The sequence below is a fragment of the Oncorhynchus kisutch genome, linkage group LG19 (assembly GCF_002021735.2).
Source record: "Oncorhynchus kisutch isolate 150728-3 linkage group LG19, Okis_V2, whole genome shotgun sequence".
NCBI classification, from domain to species: Eukaryota; Metazoa; Chordata; class Actinopteri; order Salmoniformes; family Salmonidae; genus Oncorhynchus; species Oncorhynchus kisutch.
Window position 1 is genome coordinate 15,020,558 of NC_034192.2, and position 20,286 is coordinate 15,040,843.

At 45.0% G+C, this 20,286-nt stretch overlaps 1 protein-coding gene across 2 annotated transcripts in view; it reads left to right on the forward strand.

Moving 5' to 3' along the window:
• The window catches only part of LOC109864338 (ras association domain-containing protein 3), a 65,097-nt gene extending 54,060 nt beyond the window's left edge, over positions 1–11,037 (forward strand). For both annotated transcript variants that reach the window (XM_020452065.2, XM_020452066.2), the window contains 5 exons: positions 1,980–2,087; positions 5,601–5,756; positions 5,868–5,955; positions 7,713–7,828; positions 7,909–11,037. In XM_020452065.2, coding sequence (XP_020307654.1) covers positions 1,980–2,087; positions 5,601–5,756; positions 5,868–5,955; positions 7,713–7,828; positions 7,909–8,058 — 618 coding nt within the window. In that variant the 3' untranslated portion in view covers positions 8,059–11,037. The remainder of the gene's footprint in view (positions 1–1,979; positions 2,088–5,600; positions 5,757–5,867; positions 5,956–7,712; positions 7,829–7,908) is intronic.
• The last annotated feature ends 9,249 nt before the right edge of the window (positions 11,038–20,286 follow it).

The window sequence follows — 20,286 nt, forward strand, 5'->3', positions numbered from 1 at the left end:
AGTCTAAACCCCAGTATTAGACCACATCCATTGCTAACCGTAACAGTAAGGAGCTCTGTACTGTTATTTTATGAGCCTGTTTTCCTCTGTGGTAGGCAGTAAAAAAAGTCCATCAGAAGCATGCCTTTTATTGCCTTGATGTTGACATTAAAGAACTCTAGTAGGTCAGGAATATGGCCCCAGTCAGCCCTGTCTCCCTGATGTAAATACTAGGCTATTAGAACCATACCACTCCACTATCAATGTTATTGCCTAAGGTGGACTCTTCTGTGTGTGTGTGCACACGTTGGCACCCTGGTCTCTTGTGCAGTGTGGCCTTATAAGGTGTCCAGTGCCTGCTAGGTCTTGCCAGGATACTGAGTGTGGTTTAGGTTTGTTTTTAGTAGCCAGGAGCCTTAGAGAGCAAAGCTCTATGCCCATGTAAGAACACACAGCGCTGTGTGGACTTTGGACCGTCAGGCAGGCACACACACTGAGGATGACGTGTCTGCTATCACTGCTTGATCCAGGGTGATATGGAGAGGAAGCTATCCATTAAGAAATAACTAAAATTCAGTTCTCATTATCAAAAATTCAGTTCTCATTATCAACAAACTCGGAAGTCAGATCCTTCTGCTTTCTAGGAGTTAAAACGCATGTGTACATGTGTGTGAAAGTCACAGCCTTAAGTGGTATGACTCATCTCTCTGGATCTGGGGAGCACATTCATTACATGACTATGACCTCTCTCCCATGATGGGATGAGTCCTCTGTGTGTGCGCAAAATCAACATGAAATATTCTGGCATCTGCTCTGGTGGACATTGCTGCAGTCAGCATGTCAATTGTACGCTCCCTCAAATTGAGACATCTGTGGCACTGTTGTGTGACAACTGCACATTATAGAGTGGCCTTTTATTGTCCCCAGCACAAGGTGCACCTGTGCAATGATTATGCTGTTTAATCTGTTTCTTGATATGCCACACCTGTCAGGTGGATGGGTTATCTTGGCAAAGGAGAAATGCTTACTAACAGGGATGTAAACACATTTGTGCACAATTTGAGCAAAATAACATTTCTGGGATCTTTTATTTCAGCTCATGAAACCAACACTTGTTGCGTTTGTTTTTGTTCAGTGTATGTATTGTTTAACGGAGGCCCGGATATAGTTATGTTAATTGCGGGGGGGCGGCGGACATTTTCTACATGATTGTTCATTGGAAGATAAAATATAAATAAATGCACAACCGCCATTAAAATACTTTTCTTAAAATGAAATGTTGCCAAACGTAATTAGGAAAGAAGTGACTGGCGCTCAACCAACGTGAGTCGGTTCAACCCAAAAACAAATATTAAAAGGTTCTTTAAGTAAATGTAAAATTATCTGGAACTAAGTATCTCAATAAATAACACAAATATGCAGTATGTCAAATCAGGTAATGCCAAATTCCAGTCTGCAGTTTTGAATTAATTTCCCTCAGTCATTACGTTTTTTTGTTGTTGTCATAACTCTCATTTTAACAAGTCCTTGTCAATATCAGAGAAGGAAATAGAAGGCACGTAGGTGTTCCTTAGTCGTGGCTTTCAGTAATTGCGTCATAATATTTTGTAGCTTAAACCGTTAAAACACTAGAGCCAACTTCATATGAAGAAAAAAGAATGAACTGGCCACATAGGCGCTAGAAACCACACTACAGACCACCACCATAGTGCTTGTCATTTTAACGCTGAAGTCAATTGGTGTAGATATTTTTGCAGATCTTTAATTAATGTTAAGAATTGATCAAAGGGCTTGTATAAAGTAATAATCTGGCCTGCAGGCTGCCAGTTGCATATCCCTGATCTAGGGCCTCCAAATGAAGGTCAGGAAAACACTCTGTGGCAGGGCTGGGTGTGTGTGTGTGCTTATGCTCTTTGGTAAGATCAGCTGATACAGATAGCAAATGTCTTCAGGCCAAATAACATGTAATAACACCACTTCACTCTGTTTCTGTCAATCAGGATGTGGCACAGGAAAGGGAGTTACGGACTCATCTCAGCAGAGAGGAGATCAGACAGAAGGTCGAGCTGTACAACAACTCCTCCAAGGACCACCTCAAAATGACCCTGGCAAGTGACCTCTAATCCCTGACCCTGTCCACTAACCCTTAACCCAACTCCTGTATCAGACACTAGGCTACCTCAGTTTATCATCCCATGTGACCTAGCTTCCCACTTTGACCCCTCATCCCTAAACTAACTTGAATGACTGTCCGGCTCTGATGGTTCTCTGGCACAAGTGTGTGCGTGCGTGGGTTGGCCAGCCTTCAGAGCTGAGCTGAACCGTAAAGGCTCATTCTGCACTCATGTTTTGTCATCTATCCCCTCCTGATCCACAAGAGACGTGACACTCACATTTGCTCGCTGCATGCTTCCACCACAACTCCTTCCTTTACCAATGATTAAGGGGGATTGAACAGAAGCTCTTGAGTTGTCCTGACCCACCCTGTTATGTGGAAGAGGACCAGCTCTAACTGTCTGCTCAGTGCTCATCAATCTGCGGGCATGATGCTGGCACACAACACATGTTCACCAGACTAGCTGTCTGGAACAGGCCTGCCTGAGAGATTTGTCCCAGATGAATAACTGTAACTTACAGTGCCAGTAAAAAGTTTGGACACCTACTCATACAAGAGTTTTTCTTTATTTTGAAGACATCAGAACTTTTAAATAACACATATGGAATCATGTAAACTCAGCAATAAAGAAACGTTGTCTCACTGTCAACTGTGTTTATTTTCAGCAAACTTAACATGTGTAAATATTTGTATGAACATAAGATTCAACAACTGAGACGTAAACTGAGCAAGTTCCACAGACGTGACTAACAAATGGAATAATGTGTCCCCGAACAAAGGGGGGGGGGGGGGGGGGGGAGGATGATGTCTTCCCTGTAATGCACAGCGTTGAGATTGCCTGCAATGACAAGCTCAGTCCGATGATGCTGTGACACACCGCCCCAAACCATGACTGACCCTCCACCCCCAAATCGATACCGCTCCAAAGTACAGGCCTCGGTGTAACGCTAATTCCTTCAATGATAAACGCGAATCCGACCATCACCCCTGGTGAGACACAACCGCAACTCTCCAAAAGAGCACTTTTTGCCAGTCCTGTCTGGTCCAGCGACGGTGGGTTTGGCATTGTTGCCGGTGATGTCTGAGGACCTGCCTTACAACAGGCCTACAAGCCCTCAGTCCGGCCTCTGTCCGCAATAGGCTGAGAATCTGAGCACTGATGGAGAGTGTGCATTCCTGGTGCAACTTGGGCAGTTCCCATCCTGTACCTGTCCCGCAGGTGTGATGTTTTGATGTACCGATCCTGTGCAGGTGTTACACGTGTTCTGCCACTGCGCGGATGATCAGCTGTCCGTCCTGTCTCCTTGTAGCGCTGTCTTAGGCATCTCGCAGTACGGACATTGCAATTTATTGCAGTCCTCATGCCTCCTTGCAGCATGCCTAAGGCACGTTCACATAGATGAGCAGGGAACCTGGGCATCTTTCTTTTGGGGATTTTCAGAGTCTGTAACAAGGCCTCTTTAGTGTCCTAAGTTTTCATAACTGTGACCTTAACTACCAACCATCTGTAAGCTGTTAGGTTCTTAACCACCGTTCCACAGGTGCGTGTTCATTAATTGTTTATGGTTCATCGAACAAGCATGGAAAACAGTGTTTAAACCCATTACAGTGACGATCTGTGAAGTTATTTGGATTTTTACAAATTATATTTTAAAACGGGGTTGTGACGCTTCTTTTTTTTTTTGCTGAGTTTAGTAACCAAAAAAGTGTTAATTCTTCAAAATAGCCACCCCTGCCTTGATGACAGCTTTGCAGACTCTTGGCATTCTTTCAACCAGCTTCATAAGGTAGTCACCTGAAATGCATTTCAATTAACTGTTGTTCCTTGTTAAAAGTAAGTTTGTGGAATGTCTGTCTTAATGCGTTTGAGCCGATCAGTTGTTTTTGTGACAAGGTAGGGTTGGTATACAGAAGATAGCCTATTTGGTAAAAGACCCAAGTCCATATTATGGCAAGAACAGCTCAAAGAGAAACGACAGTCCATTACTTGAAGACACTGAGTTCAGTCAGTCCTGTTTCTTTAAGTGAAGTCTCAAAATGATGAAACTGGCTCTTATGAGGACCGCCACAGGAAAGGAAGACCCAGAGTTACCTCTGCTGCAGTGGATAAGTTTATTAGACTTACCAGCTTCAGAAATTGCATCCCAAATAAATGCCCTCATGGAGTTTAAGACGACACATCTCAACATCAACTGTTCAGAGGAGACTGTGTGAATCAGGTTTTCGTGGTTGACTTGTTGCAACGAAACCACTAAAGGACACCAATAAGAAGGCTTGCTTGGGGCAAGAAACTCAAGCAATGGACATTAGACCGGTGGAAATTTGTCCTTTTGGTCTGAGTCCAGAATTGAGATTTTTGGTTCCAACCGCTGTGTCTTAGAGACTCAGATTGAAGTGAAAGGATGATCTCTGCGTGTGTGGTTCCCACGTGAAGCATGGAGGAGGAGATGTGATGGTGTGGGGGTGATTTGCTGGTGACACTGTCTGATTTATTTAGAATTCAAGGCACACTTAACCAGAATGGCTACCACAGCTTTCTGCAGCAATACGCCATCCCATCTGGGTTTGCGCTTAGTGGAACAATTTGTTTTTCAACAGGACAATGACCCAACAGACATCCAGGCTGTGTAAGGGCTATTTGACCAAGAAGGAGAGTGATTGAGTGCTGCGTCAACCTGGCCTCCATAATCATCTGACCTCAACCCAATTTGAGATGGTTTGGGATGAATTGGACCGAAGAGTGAAATGGTGCTTTTCCAACAAGTGCTCAGCATATGTTGGAACTCCTTCAAGACTGTTGGAATTCCAGGTGAAGCTGGTTGAGGGAATGCCAAGAGTGTGCAAAGCTGTCATCAAGGAAAAATGGCTACTTTGACAGTCTAACTGTTTTGGTTACTACATGATTCCATATGTGTTATTTAATAGTTTTGCTGACTACACTATTATACTGCAATGTAGAAAATAGTACAAATAAAGAAACCCTGGAATGAATGTGTCAACTTTTGACTGGTACTGTACTTATTGACTTCTGAGGGGTCAACGTTCAACCACTGTTCTTTGATTCAGATTGATGTCATGCTATCAGACATGTCAGTCTCATCTAAAACATGCAGTCAGGAAGGCATAATGACTACTTCTGTCTTCTTTAGAATGTCTTTCTTTGCTCCCACACCCATTTTATTCTCTCTCCTCTCTGTCCCCGATCTGTCCATTGATCGCAACCACAAGTAACTCTTGTCCTTTCTTTAAAGAAACGTAACGGTGTGGGTGCGTTTTAGTCGTGGCAGTCAGCTGATTTGAGTTTCAGCTCATCGCCTTTAATGCCTCTCACACATGCGCCATGCTGTCCCATCCGCAGGTGGTACGTGAAGTAATGGGCTTAGAGAGAGGCCCACAAATCTGGGCTCCTTCTGCTAACTTGTTACCCCCCCCCCCCTAAACATGATCGCTTGTGTACATTTTCTGTTGCCCTGAAGTGTCCTGACCTGTCTCTCTCTCCCTGTAGAACCCCAGTGGTGTGTATACAGGGTTCATCAAGGTGCAGTTGGAGCTGAGGAGACCCATCACTGTACGAGGAGGTGGGGGAGGAGAGGAGGCCTTCTACCTCCCCCAGGGGGCGACTAACACTCTTCACATCAGCTCCAACAACACCATACGACAGGTGGGTCTCTCACACAGTTAAGGTCAACCTGCTTGCAGTGATTTGTAGAAAATGGCTATAATTCTATATGAACGCTGATGCTAGTCTTTATCGTGAATGTTGATTTATCAGGTGATCCAGGCCCTGTTGACCAAGTTCACCGTAGCTGACAACCCTGCTAAATATGCCCTGTACAAACGCTGCCGCAGGGAGGAGCAAGGTAAGTGTCTTTCTGGCTAGAGGAGAGACTAGCTGGTTTGTCATGCCATAGATGCCAGACTGTGTTAACTGGCAGGATGGCATGCATGCCAGAACTGGGCTGGTGTCTGAACATGGTGTGTGTGGAGTGTATTCATGAGTGCGAGTGTGTCGGTATCTATAGGGTCAGGATGTGACTTTCTAGACTCCTCGCCCTCATGTTGCTGAATGCCACAGGGCTGTCCCCACACACATTGTGTTTCATCCCTGTGTCTGGAATACCCCGGCAGGGCAGCACACACACACACACACACACACACACACACACACACACACACACACACACACACACACACACACAGCATGTCCAGCAGCAGCTGCTCTCCAACCCGCCAGCCTTTGGAGAGAAACCCAACTGGTTTCAGTACAGGTTATAGTAGCACCTGGGTCTTGGTCTTCTCTCCCCCACCTACTGTTACTACAGTTCTTCCTGTGTTAGGGCTCTGCTAGATACGATTGATAGGGAAGATCACTGGCGGGGTTCAGCCTAGACCTTAACCCGGGTTTGAGACCGCCAGCAGATGAGCAAAATGGATCAGTCCCTGCTCCCTATACCACAGAGCAGGAGATTAGCCCCTCTTACTGAAGACTGGGTGGGGGTCGGGAATAGGAGTGCAGGTAGGTTATGGTTTTGTTTGTGAAATGTCAGACTTCCAGCCAAGTAGCAGTGCTGACTGCAGTCTGTCACGGTCTGTCTAATCTCTTCTCACACTGTTGTGTAATCTGACAGCTCTTCATTATGTCAAGGGAAAGGCACACACGCTATCCCCGACCTCTAGGACAGTGTGGCTCAGATGCTAGCTCTGACGTCGTGGTGTTTTCCCCTCGGTAAATGAAGAGGGGAGGGCTGAGCCTGTTAATGAGATGGTCTGTCTAGACAGAGCCATTACTGTGGTCCAATTAAAAACAGTTTAGTTCCACTAGCTGATAAATACCCTCAGACAGATACACAGCAGCACCCCCTGGGTGGAGTAGGCCTAAGGGGGAGGGGGGGCATAGACTCGGTTTGTAATGGTCAGGATTTGTACCGTCAACTGACCCTAGATCTGTTACTGTGACGTATGAGGAAGGGTAAATGTTTGCATGTCTATGTAACGTATGGCCCCTTCTGATGTTGGGAGCTTAAAGCCCCTGCCTGCAGCAAGAAATACCATGGTGATGTCAGAATCCGGTGTGCCATGTAATGCGGTTCTCTCCCAGTCCCACTGAGATGGACGGTTAAAGTACTGTACCGCCACGGCACCACCTGTTACATAGTTGGTCTCTTTCACCAATTGGGTTTTAATGGGGTTAGGTATAGGCTGGCTAGGCCTAGCAGGCAGGAACCTCCACTGTAGAGGGACAGGCTGGGAACATGTGCTGGTGTCTCTGGATAAGGAGCATGCGGGAGGGTTGAGGGCTGCCTATTGACTGACTCTCGTGAAAGACTTCTGTCTCTGATCTGACAGGGCTGCTGTGGTTATTTACCCGTGTGCATTTGTTTGTGTGCCCTTACCCCTTTGGCATGGAGCCAAGACTTTTATCCAGGGTTGTTTTCCATGCACACACACCACTTTGGCCTATCCCCAGTTTCCCAAGCTCTCATTAGTCAGTGTTTTACAGCACGTCTTCCCCCTGACTCAACACTGAACCCCTTTGTAGAATGTCCAATGATCATGCCTTATAACCACTGCATATTATGGCACTGATGTTCTAGCTTGTGTGTTTTTCCTCCTGCAGTGTACATGTGTAAGCTGTCGGAGGGAGAGCATCCGTTGTTCCTGCGTCTGCTAGCAGGTCCCAACACCGACACACTAGGCTTCGTCCTGAGAGAACAGCAGACTGGCGAGGTCATGGTAAGACGCACACGGAACTCCCACACACACACTAAACACACTCTCACTCTCTGTATTAACCGTACTCCTCTCTCTTCCAGTGGGAAGCGTTCTCCATCCCAGAGTTGAGTAACTTCCTGAGGATGCTGGAGAAGGAGGAGACAGAGCGGGTGTGTTCCGTGATGCGTCGCTACGACAACTACAGACTCAAACTGCAGGAGGCCATGAGCGCAGCAGGGGGGCCGGAGTAACTACTGCCCCTGGAGGAGAGGAGGAGAGAGGGCTGGGAACCAAAAGCCAGTCTGGGGGACACTGAGGGGGAAACTGGAGAGAGACAGACAGCTGGAATTAACTCCAGATTGTACCAGTGGACCCTGTGTGCAATACACTGGATGGACAATAGAGGGCAGCAGAGGGCAGTGGTTCCACTGCAGTCAGCCTGGACTTGATTCAGGAGCACTCAAGTGACTAGCTCCATGTCTTTACTGAGTAGGCCTACACCCTGTGTGCCATGTTCACTCTTCTGTTCACTCTCTTCCCATCCTTCTGGTTAGTGCATTCTCTCTAGTTGTGTTTTTATTTTAGAATGACCTTTTTGAACGTGAATGATTCAAACCCCAAAATAATTGATTCAATTTATTTGTACTTTCTATTTAATTGGATGCGTTGGTTTGTACATATTGTCGTTTTAATTTATGTGGGTGACGCTTTGTACTGTTTCTTTGCTGAAATGGTTTTATTGTGTTCAATGAAGGCGTGGCAGCAATCCAACCCCTACAGGGACCTAGTGAGCTCATTTATTTCTCTCACAGGGGCGCACAGAAAACACATTGGCAACAAAGGCTAGACTGGTTTATGGAATTGACTCTGTATTAAAGGTAACTGAGAGATGGAGAAGATGAGTGATTGTGTTTAAACTGAGGGTTGTGATGCTCTTGAAAGGAGAAGAACATTTGGTGTAGAGTCTGAGAGTCACAAGCTGTTTAGGGGTCAGAATGGGAGTGTTACAGCTTGTGACCAGACTGACATGTAGTGGAGTTTGAGCTGACCTCTGGACATGCCGTGAGAATGGAAAGATTTTAGGAAGTTGACTAATGGTTTTAGAGGAGGTAGAGAAGAAACGTAGAAAGCTGTGTAAGAAAAACATGAGAAATTAAATGGATGTGACAAACGAGGGTTTTTGGAGTTCCGTGTTAAGAGTTTGTTGATGCCGAGAAAGTTCAGGGCCTAGTTTAAACCACCTCTGTTGGAGCCAGTGCCAGGCCTGTGGCCACAGATAACATGTTTAGGAATAGCAGCGAATGACAATGGCTATATTGTTCCTGTTCCTCTGGTATTCATTTAACATGGCTACGTCTGTCCTAATCTGCTGTAGGGCTGGTAAGATCAATGCTTTAAATCAGCCTTCCATTGCACCAGCATGGGAACTCTGAACCCTGAAGCAAAGCTGCATGTGACATGCTCTGCATGGATGTGCTAACAGACCAAAGAAACTAGTCTGTAATCGTGGAGGTGAAGTCACATGACCATGTGTTCATCAGTCTCCTAGACTAGGAGAGAGGCTAGAACTTGTTGCTCTGAGAAGTTCTCACATTTTGCCTCTCTGTCTCTCAGTACTGTATGTACATCTCTACCAGGGTTCTATTTATCTTCTGGCAGTCATGGGGGGGGGGGGTCATTTGAACCGAGACTGTCCATCTATTGCAAAGTACAATCATTTCAATGGACAGAGCAACAAGTGAGTGCATTTTGGGCCATCAACCCTCAGCACCTTATCAAAACACACTGACCAAATGCAAGAATATATGTTGAATTGGCATGTTTAAAAGCCTTGTTGTTTATCAGTACTATATGACGTTTTTCCGATGGTACTGCATTATTTGCCATGTTTATCTCTATAGAAGAGTAGTGGTGTGGTTATATAGCCCCACCTTATGGATATATGCTGTAACTGTCCTCTCGGTCTTCACCTGCATCAAACTGTTTATCTAAAGCCTGTTGGTGATATGATGTGGTGTTGCTTTCTCTTTTTCTGTTCTATAACTGAAGATATTCTAAAATGTTTAGATTTATTTTAGGTTTTGCCTGGTGCAAGCTCTTAGAGGCCTCGTAAAAATTGAGGGAAGATGTTATAGCTAGAGTTTTTAAGGGGTTACACACCCTGAACTTAATTTGTTTAATCACTGTTAATGAAGTTAGATATGGTAAAATCTATCATATTTTAGATCCTAAAGCCATTATTTTCTTTTGTAAGCCTTGCTAGATGGTTTTGCAAAGCACAGTGTTACATTGACAGATACCACTGGCTCTGTGTTAGCTAGTTAGAGGTCTGCACATCTCAGCATCAGGGCTTTGAACCAGACCAGTTCATATCTATCTCCAGCGCTCCTATCGGACCAGTTTACTGTCTACTGAAGCTTCTGGGTACTTTACCTTTTTAATTCAGGGATTTTTCTTTTCTCCATTTACCAGATGCCGATCTTCCACTATTCTAATTCTAGACAATGTTTCATAATTAGGCCTTTCTTATTGAAATACAAGTGGCTTTTATGAAAGATGTTAGGTGTTTCTAAAACTTGATATTTATACAAGCTCCTGTATGATTTGTTAGACTGTGAAAGTTGGTTTATCTTCAATTTGTGTCATGTTATGGGCGGTGCTGTCTGGTTGGCTTTTACATCTGTAGGAATATGACTGCTAAGGTAACCCATATAAATATACTGTAATGCATGCATTATCTACTCTAATGCATATAGGCCTACTATGTGGCTTCCATGGAACCGTAGGCCAGTACTGTTGAACTTGGAAATGTATGAACAATTTATATAGATATTCGTAAACTAGATAGTTATGCATCTATTTGCCAAAGATTGCCCCCCCCCTCTGTCTCTTAAGCTATGCTCTTGTTATGTTCTATGCTGCAGTGCTATATGCACACACTAAGATCTATACCTGGAATGATTCTGCTGACAGGGTTAGTTATGGTTCAGTACCAAGATGTGGATGAACACAGCAGCTGTGGGCACAGCTTGGAGGAGACAGGATGCAACTAACATGTTATAATGAAAAGGACTTTGCTATATTCTATTTATATTATTGATGATGCAGGTTTATTTTTGTAGGTGACTGTTTATTTTTGGATTGTTACCAAATGTGGCCTTTACTTCTCTAAAGGACTGAATTCATCTATTAAAGTTTAAATTGTAAAAAATAAAAAGAGTATTGGTGAATCCACTGGTCTGGTCACTGAATCGAACATGCAGAACTATAATGACGAGACCTAACTGCACTTCTATAGGCAGCTCCTAAAGGGGTAAGCAGCAGTTGCTACATAAGATGATGTATTCGTCCACGGTCCAGTACACATAGCGGTACTTGGGGTAGTTCATTCAGGTGTTGCAGAACAAGGGCTGTGCAGCATAGCAGGAGCATCTGCAGCAATAGGTCGACAAGACAGCGGTCGCCCAGGTGTATGTCATCTGCTCATAGATCTCAGGTTTCTACACCAACATGTCTTGGCCTGTGTACCCGGGATCTCAATCTTCAGAGGGTCTCTGGCGTGACCTTCTTCCTGTGGACTTCGGAGGCTGTGCCAGTGTCAAGCGGGCTCTTCATCATCCCGCATATCTCTGCATTCAGGTCCTTGGTGTAGGTGGCTGTGACCTCCAGAGCTCAAACCGTACAGGTCCTGCTCTCCTTTCTCTGAGACCGAATAGCATCTCGTTAATGTTATTGGGAGGGCTCTCTAGGGACTGGGCATGGGCCGGCCAGACCATCTCATCAATTGTATGCATTTAATCACTTTCAAATTAATTTACGGAGCTATGAATGTTATAACAGACAATCCGTGATTATACATTTGTTTACATTGACCTTGTTTACAAACATTGGAGTAAAGCAAATTTATATTTGGGGTTCTTACAGCACAGTTAAAGGGAAACTCCACCACTTATCAACTTATTTTGTATTATTTCCAGCACAATACCAGTGTTAATATGTGAAACGGCGCATTGCTATGTTTTGTTGAAAAAGTGATTTTCAAATGGTGAGATTTGCGGTGACAGGGAGCATGAAAATACCCTCCCTTGGGCTAGAAACTCTTTGCAGGTTTTGAAAATCTGTTTTTTACTTTTAATCCTACCCTGTGATATCACAAAGAATCTTTTTTTAAATGGATAATAGAAGCACACCGTTTACACAGTATGTAGACACTGGTTTGGTGCCGCAGATGATGAATATGAGGTTAATGAGGTTAAACTAAGCTCATGAAGCATTTATAGGTTACATTCTTCAAGAATCAATGGGTATATATCATTCATAAATCCAACAATGGATGTAGACTGAAATTGTTGCTTTTGCGTAAAATAGTTCAAAGGTTTTACTGACTTACAGTTCATATTAGGAAATCAGTCAATTAAAAATAAGTAATTGGGCCCTAATCTATGGATTACATATGACTGGCAACACATATGCATATGTTGGTCACATCTCTTTTTTTTAAATGGTAGGGGAGTGGATCAGAAAGAAACCAGTCAGTATCCGGTGTGACCACCATTTGCCTCATGCATTGCGACACATCCCCTTTGCATAGAGTTGATCAGGCTGTTGATTGTGGCCCGTGGAATGCTTTCCCTCAACACTTCAATGGCTCTGCGAAGTTGCTGGATATTGGCGGGAACTGGAACACGTCGATCCAGAGCATCCCAAACATGCTTAATGGGTGACATGTCTGAGTATGCAGGCCATGGAAATGTGTACAGATCGTTACGACAATGGGCCTCAGGATCTCGTCAAGGTATTTCAAATGACCATTGATGAAATGCAATTGTGCTCATTGTCCGTAGTTTATGCCTGGCCATACCATAATCCCACCACAACCGTGGGACTGTTCACAGCTTTGACATTGGCAAGCTGCTCGCCCACAAGACACCATACAGGTGGTCTGTGATTGTGAGGCTGGACGTCCTGACAAATTCTCTAAAACGATGTTGGAGGCGGCTTATGATAGAGAATTGTACATTCAATTGTCTGGCAACAGCTCTGGTGGATATTTCTGCAGTCAGCATGCCAATTATCCGCTCCCTCAGCTTGAGACATCTGTGGCGTTGTGTAATGAAACCACACATTTTAGTTGCCTTTTATGGTCCCCAGCACAAGATGTACCTGTGTAATGATCATGCTGTTTACTCAGCTTCTTGAAATGCCACACCTGTCAGATGAATGGATTATCTTTTCAAAAGAGAAATGCTCACTAACATATGGACCATTTCTGGGATCTTTTATTTCAGTTCATTAAACATGGGACCAAAACTTTACATTTTTGTTGAGTGTGTATCTATATAACATTTAGCAGACACTTTTACCCATAGCAACTTAGTCATGTGTGCATAACATGTTTAAGTATGGTGGTCCTGGGAATTGAACTCACTCTCCCGGCGTAGCAAGCGCCATGCATTACCCACTGAGCTACAGATGATCTTCATGATGTCCATAATCAGGGCATGAAAAGAACATATCCATCAAGGCACCCCCAAAATAAATCGGCAGTATTACTTTTTGACTGCTATGAGGTTGCAGGTCCATAAGTCCATGCCTTGCATATGCAGGCACATGCACAGATCGAGGTCTGGGTACCTGAGCACCTGCCCTTCTGAAAAGTGCCCTTTCAGACTGGTGCTGTTTTTTTTTCTTCAGTTTTAGGGCTTTATTCAATCTGTATCACTGAAGAGTTACAGATTGTGTGATAGACTGGTAAAATATCTTTATAGTTCTATATTCCCTTTTGTTATAGAATTGTAGGCTGTGAGACTAGAGGATCTCCTATCTAAAAACACTGACCCCTTGTGGTCTGAATTTTGCCTTTGACCTCAGGCAATTTTTTGGAACAAATATGAACATATCCTTTCCTCAGCTTGCACTTAAGATGTTACCTTTGTTGATGATGCTTATGCATTATGTCTCAACCACAAGACTACATGTAACAAAGATTAAATTACATGGAAACATTGAAATACACAATATATACAAAACAGTGGCGGTCAGTGCCATTTAAGATGAGGGAGGGGGATTTTTGTTTTTCATGACCATGGCCTTATTTCTATTATAGTATATTGGATGACTCTCATTCATATTCCATTCACCCAGTTCAATGTAATAGCGATAGGTTTAGGTTACTACATGATACTCAAATGTTCCCCTATACCGGTCATGAGGTTGCTACAGCCAAGCCTATGAATGAAAGTTTACAACGTAGGTGCACACAGGTCGAGAGACAAATTTGAGGTGACAGACGGTGACATTCAATACTGCCTTTCACACTCTTGCCTGCATCAAGCTGATCTAGGGTGTAATCAGTAGACCAACAGTTGCAAACGAGAGTTTCTATTGGACAAATTCTGATCCCTGTTTTTTGCTTCTGTTTAAGAAACATTTTTCAACCGACTCAACAGAAATACATCCCTGATTACAAGTAAACACTGTTTGCTTTGATAGCAGCCACGTTGTATTCCTTCTCGCATCTCTCCTCCTCTCACCTCTTCCCTTCACTTGTGGACTTCAATGCACAACACATCAGCTGTATGTGACCTGCCGAATAACCTTTCCAAGCCAAACCTGTACACACATTGTTATCACCATATTAGCTAAAGTAACGTCAAAGTCAGCATATCTAATAGAACTAACCTGTTAGTAAACCCGCTAGAATCAGTAACGTTAGTGTACAGTCAGTAAGCAGTTACACCGGTGGCAATAAATTAGTAATACCAAAAGCTTACCTTGACTTGGTAGAGTTCCAGTGTTGTGTTGGAAAGTCATAGCCAGCTAGCTAACAAAGCATCCCTCTGGTTGAGAAGGGTGTTTCAGTAGGCTAAACTAGCTAGCAGCATTGGCTAGCTAGTTTCCTAGGAACGCGAAGCGAGGCGGCCATCTCTGTCGGCGCCGGAAGTACTTTTTTTTTAACAAGGCTAATCTGAAAACAAGACTCCCTAAATTTTATCAGCATATCGATTGCACAACCAGGGGTGGAAAGACCCTGGATCATTGTTACTCTAACTTCCGCGACGCATATAAGGCCCTGCCCCGCCCCCCTTTCGGAAAAGCTGACCACGACTCCATTTTGTTGATCCCTGCCTACAGACGGAAACTAAAACAAGAAGCTCCCACGCTGAGGTCTGTCCAACGCTGGTCCGACCAAGCTGACTCCACACTCCAAGACTGCTTCCATCACGTGGACTGGGAGATGTTTCGTATTGCGTCAGATAACAACATTGACGAATACGCTGATTCGGTGTGCGAGTTCATTAGAACGTGCGTTGAAGATGTCGTTCCCATAGCAACGATTAAAACATTCCCTAACCAGAAACCGTGGATTGATGGCAGCATTCGTGTGGAACTGAAGGCGCGAACCACTGCTTTTAATCAGGGCAAAGTGTCTGGTGACATGACTGAATACAAACAGTGCAGCTATTCCCTCCGCAAGGCTATCAAACAAGCTAAGCGCCAGTACAGAGACAAAGTAGAATCTCAATTCAACGGCTCAGACACAAGAGGCATGTGGCAGGGTCTACAGTCAATCACGGACTACAGGAAGAAACCCAGCCCAGTCACGGACCAGGATGTCTTGCTCCCAGGCAGACTAAATAACTTTTTTGCCCGCTTTGAGGACAATACAGTGCCACTGACACGGCCTGCAACGAAAACATGCGGGCTCTCCTTCACTGCAGCCGAAGTGAGTAAGACATTTAGACGTGTTAACCCTCGCAAGGCTGCAGGCCCAGACGGCATCCCCAGCCGCGCCCTCAGAGCATGCGCAGACCAGCTGGCCGGTGTGTTTACGGACATATTCAATCAATCCCTATACCAGTCTGCTGTTCCCACATGCTTCAAGAGGGCCACCATTGTTCCTGTTCCCAAGAAAGCTAAGGTAACTGAGCTAAACGACTACCGCCCCGTAGCACTCACTTCCGTCATCATGAAGTGCTTCGAGAGACTAGTCAAGGACCATATCACCTCCACCCTACCTGACACCCTTGACCCACTCCAATTTGCTTACCGCCCAAATAGGTCCACAGACGATGCAATCTCAACCACACTGCACACTGCCCTAACCCATCTGGACAAGAGGAATACCTATGTGAGAATGCTGTTCATCGACTACAGCTCGGCATTCAACACCATAGTACCCTCCAAGCTCGTCATCAAGCTCGAGACCCTGGGTCTCGACCCCGCCCTGTGCAACTGGGTACTGGACTTCCTGACGGGCCGCCCCCAGGTGGTGAGGGTAGGCAACAACATCTCCTCCCCGCTGATCCTCAACACTGGGGCCCCACAAGGGTGCGTTCTGAGCCCTCTCCTGTACTCCCTGTTCACCCACGACTGCGTGGCCATGCACGCCTCCAACTCAATCATCAAGTTTGCGGACGACACAACAGTGGTAGGCTTGATTACCAATAACGACGAGACGGCCTACAGGGAGGAGGTGAGGGCCCTCGGAGTGTGGTGTCAGGAAAATAACCTCACACTCAACGTCAACAAAACTAAGGAGATGATTGTGGACTTCAGGAAACAGCAGAGGGAACACCCCCCCCCATCCACATCGATGGAACAGTAGTGGAGAGGGTAGCAAGTTTTAAGTTCCTCGGCATACACATCACAGACAAACTGAATTGGTCCACTCACACAGACAGCATCGTGAGGAAGGCGCAGCAGCGCCTCTTCAACCTCAGGAGGCTGAAGAAATTCGGCTTGTCACCAAAAGCACTCACAAACTTCTACAGATGCACAATCGAGAGCATCCTGGCGGGCTGTATCACCGCCTGGTATGGCAACTGCACCGCCCTCAACCGTAAGGCTCTCCAGAGGGTAGTGAGGTCTGCACAACGCATCACCGGGGGCAAACTACCTGCCCTCCAGGACACCTACACCACCCGATGCTACAGGAAGGCCATAAAGATCATCAAGGACATCAACCACCCGAGCCACTGCCTGTTCACCCCGCTGTCATCCAGAAGGCGAGGTCAGTACAGGTGCATCAAAGCTGGGACCGAGAGACTGAAAAACAGCTTCTATCTCAAAGCCATCAGACTGTTAAACAGCCACCACTAACATTGAGTGGCTACTGCCAACACACTGTCAATGACACTGACTCTACTCCAGCCACTTTAATCATGGGAATTGATGGGAAATTATGTAAATATATCACTAGCCACTTTAAACAATGCTACCTTATATAATGTTACTTACCCTACATTATTCATCTCATATGCATACGTAGATACTGTACTCTATATCATCGACTGCATCCTTATGTAATACATGTATCACTAGCCACTTTAACTACGCCACTTGGTTTACATACTCATCTCATATGTATATACTGTACTCGATATCATCTACTGTATCTTGCCTATGCTGCTCTGTACCATCACTCATTCATATATCCTTATGTACATATTCTTTATCCCCTTACACTGTGTATAAGACAGTAGTTTTTTTGGGAATTGTTAGTTAGATTACTTGTTCGTTATTACTGCATTGTCGGAACTAGAAGCACAAGCATTTCGCTACACTCGCATTAACATCTGCTAACCATGTGTATGTGACAAATAAAATTTGATTTGATTTGAGCTAAGTAAGTGAAACTGGAAAGAAATGATGACTTTCTCTCTTGCTTCTCCTTCACTTTGGAAGAAATTAATTTGTTCAAAACTGTTCAACTATTGTCTCTCTGTCTTTGAGCCAGCTATTCACCACATTTTATACACTGCAGTGCTAGCTAGCTGTAGCTTATGCTTTCAGTGCTAGATTCATTCTCTGATCCTTTCATTAGGTGGATAAGGTTAGTTCATGCTGCAAGATCTCTGACAGGCTGGAGGACGTCCTCCGGAAGTTGTCATAATTACTGTGTAAGTCTATAGAACGGGGTAACAACCATGAGCCTCCTAGGTTTTGTATTGAAGTCAATGTACCCAGAGGAGGACGGAAGCTAGTTGTCCTCCAGCTACACGATGGCACTACCCTACAGAGTGCTGTTGGGGCTACTGTAGACCTTCTTTGCAAAATAGTGTGTTTTAATCAATTATTTGGTGACATGATTATACACTGCTCAAAAAAATAAAGGGAACACTTAAACAACACAATGTAACTCTAAGATAATCACACTTCTGTGAAATCAAACTGTCCACTTAGGAAGCAACACTGATTGACAATACATTTCACATGCTGTTGTGCAAATGGAATAGACAACAGGTGGAAATTATAGGCAATTAGCAAGACACCCCCAATAAAGGAGTGGTTCTGCAGGTGGTGATCACAGACCACTTCTCAGTTCCTATGCTTCCTGGCTGATGTTTTTGTCACTTTTGAATGCTGGCGGTGCTTTCACTCTAGTGGTAGCATGAGATGGAGTCTAGAACCCACACAAGTGGCTCAGGTAGTGCAGCTCATCCAGGATGGTACATCAATGCGAGCTGTGGCAAGAAGGTTTGCTGTGTCTGTCAGCGTAGTGTCCAGAGCATGGAGGCGCTACCAGGAGACAGGCCAGTACATCAGGAGACGTGAAGGAGGCCGTAGGAGGGCAACAACCCAGCAGCAGGACCGCTACCTCCGCCTTTGCAAGGAGGAGCACTGCCAGAGCCATGCAAAATGACCTCCAGCAGGCCACAAATGTGCATGTGTCTGCTCAAACGGTCAGAAACAGACTCCATGAGGGTGGTATGAGGGCCCGACGTCCACAAGTGGGGGTTGTGCTTACAGCCCAACACCGTGCAGGACGTTTGGCATTTGCCAGAGAACACCAAGATTGGCAAATTCGCCACTGGCGCCCTGTGCTCTTCACAGATGAAAGCAGGTTCACACTGAGCACGTGACAGACGTGACAATCTGGAGACGCCGTGGAGAACGTTCTGCTGCCTGCAACATCCTCCAGCATGACCAGTTTGGCGGTGGGTCAGTCATGGTGTGGGGTGGCATTTCTTTGGGGGGCCGCACAGCCCTCCATGTGCTTGCCAGAGGTAGCCTGACTACCATTAGATGGTAGATGAGATCCTCAGACCCCTTGTGAGACTATATGCTGGTGCGGTTGGCCCTGGGTTCCTCCTTATGCAGGACAATGCTAGACCTCATGTGGCTGGAGTGTGTCAGCAGTTCCTGCAAGAGGAAGGCATTGATGCTATGGACTGGCCCGCCCGTTCCCCAGACCTGAATCCAATTGAGCACAACTGGGACATCATGTCTCGCTCCATCCACCAACGCCACGTTGCACCACAGACTGTCCAGGAGTTGGCGGATGCTTTAGTCCAGGTCTGGGAGGAGATCCCTCAGGAGACCATCCGCCACCTCGTCAGGAGCATGCCCAGGCGTTGTAGAGAGGTCATACAGGCACGTGGAGGCCACACACACTACTGAGCCTCATTTTGACTTGTTTTAAGGACATTACATCAAAGTTGGATCAGCCTGTAGTGTGGTTGTCCACTTTAATTTTGAGTGTGACTCCAAATCCAGACCTCCATGGGTTGATACATTTGATTTACATTGATCACTTTTGTGTGATTTTGTTGTCAGCACATTCAACTATGTAAAGAAAAAAGTATTTAATAAGAATATTTCATTCATTCAGATCTAGGATGTGTTATTTTAGTGTTCCCTTTATTTTTTTGAGCAGTGTATTAAGTATAGTTTTACCTTTATTTAACTAGGCAAGTCAGTTAAGAACAAATTCCTATATTCAATGAAGGCCTAGGAACAGTGGGTTAGCTACTTTGTTCAGGGGCAGAACGACAGATGTTTACCTTGTCAGCTCGGGGATTCGATCTTGCAACCTTTCGTTTACTAGTCCAACGCTCTAAACACTAGGCTAGCTGCCACGTAATAATACATAATAATGATAACTTTTTGAATGTTTTACAATTAATGAAATCAATGAGGAGGATGATCCTCCCCTTCCTTCTCTGAGGAGCCTCCACTGATACAAAAGTATGTGGACACCCCTTCAAATTAGTGGATTTGACTAATTCAACCACACCCGTTGCTATTAAATCAAGCACACAGCCGTGCAATCGCCATAGACAAACATTGGCAGTAGAATGGCCTTACTGAAGAGCTCAGTGACTTTCAATCATTGGATGCCATCTTTCCAACAAGTCAGTTCATCAAATTTTTGCCCTGCTAGAGCTGCATCGGTCACCTGTAAGTTCTGTTATTGTGAAGTAGAAACTTCTAGGAGCAACAACGGCTCAGATGCGAAGTGGTAGGCCACACAAGCTCACAGAACTGGACTACCAAGTGCTGAAGCGCATAGCGTGTAAAAATCATATGTCCTCGGTTGCAACACTCACTACTTAGTTCCAAACTGCCTCTGGAAGCAACATCAGTACAAGAACTGTTCATTGGGAGCTTCATGAAATGGGTTTCCATGGCCGAGCAGCCACACACAAGCCTAAGATCACTGTGCGTAATGCCAAGCGTCGGCTGGAGTGGTGTAA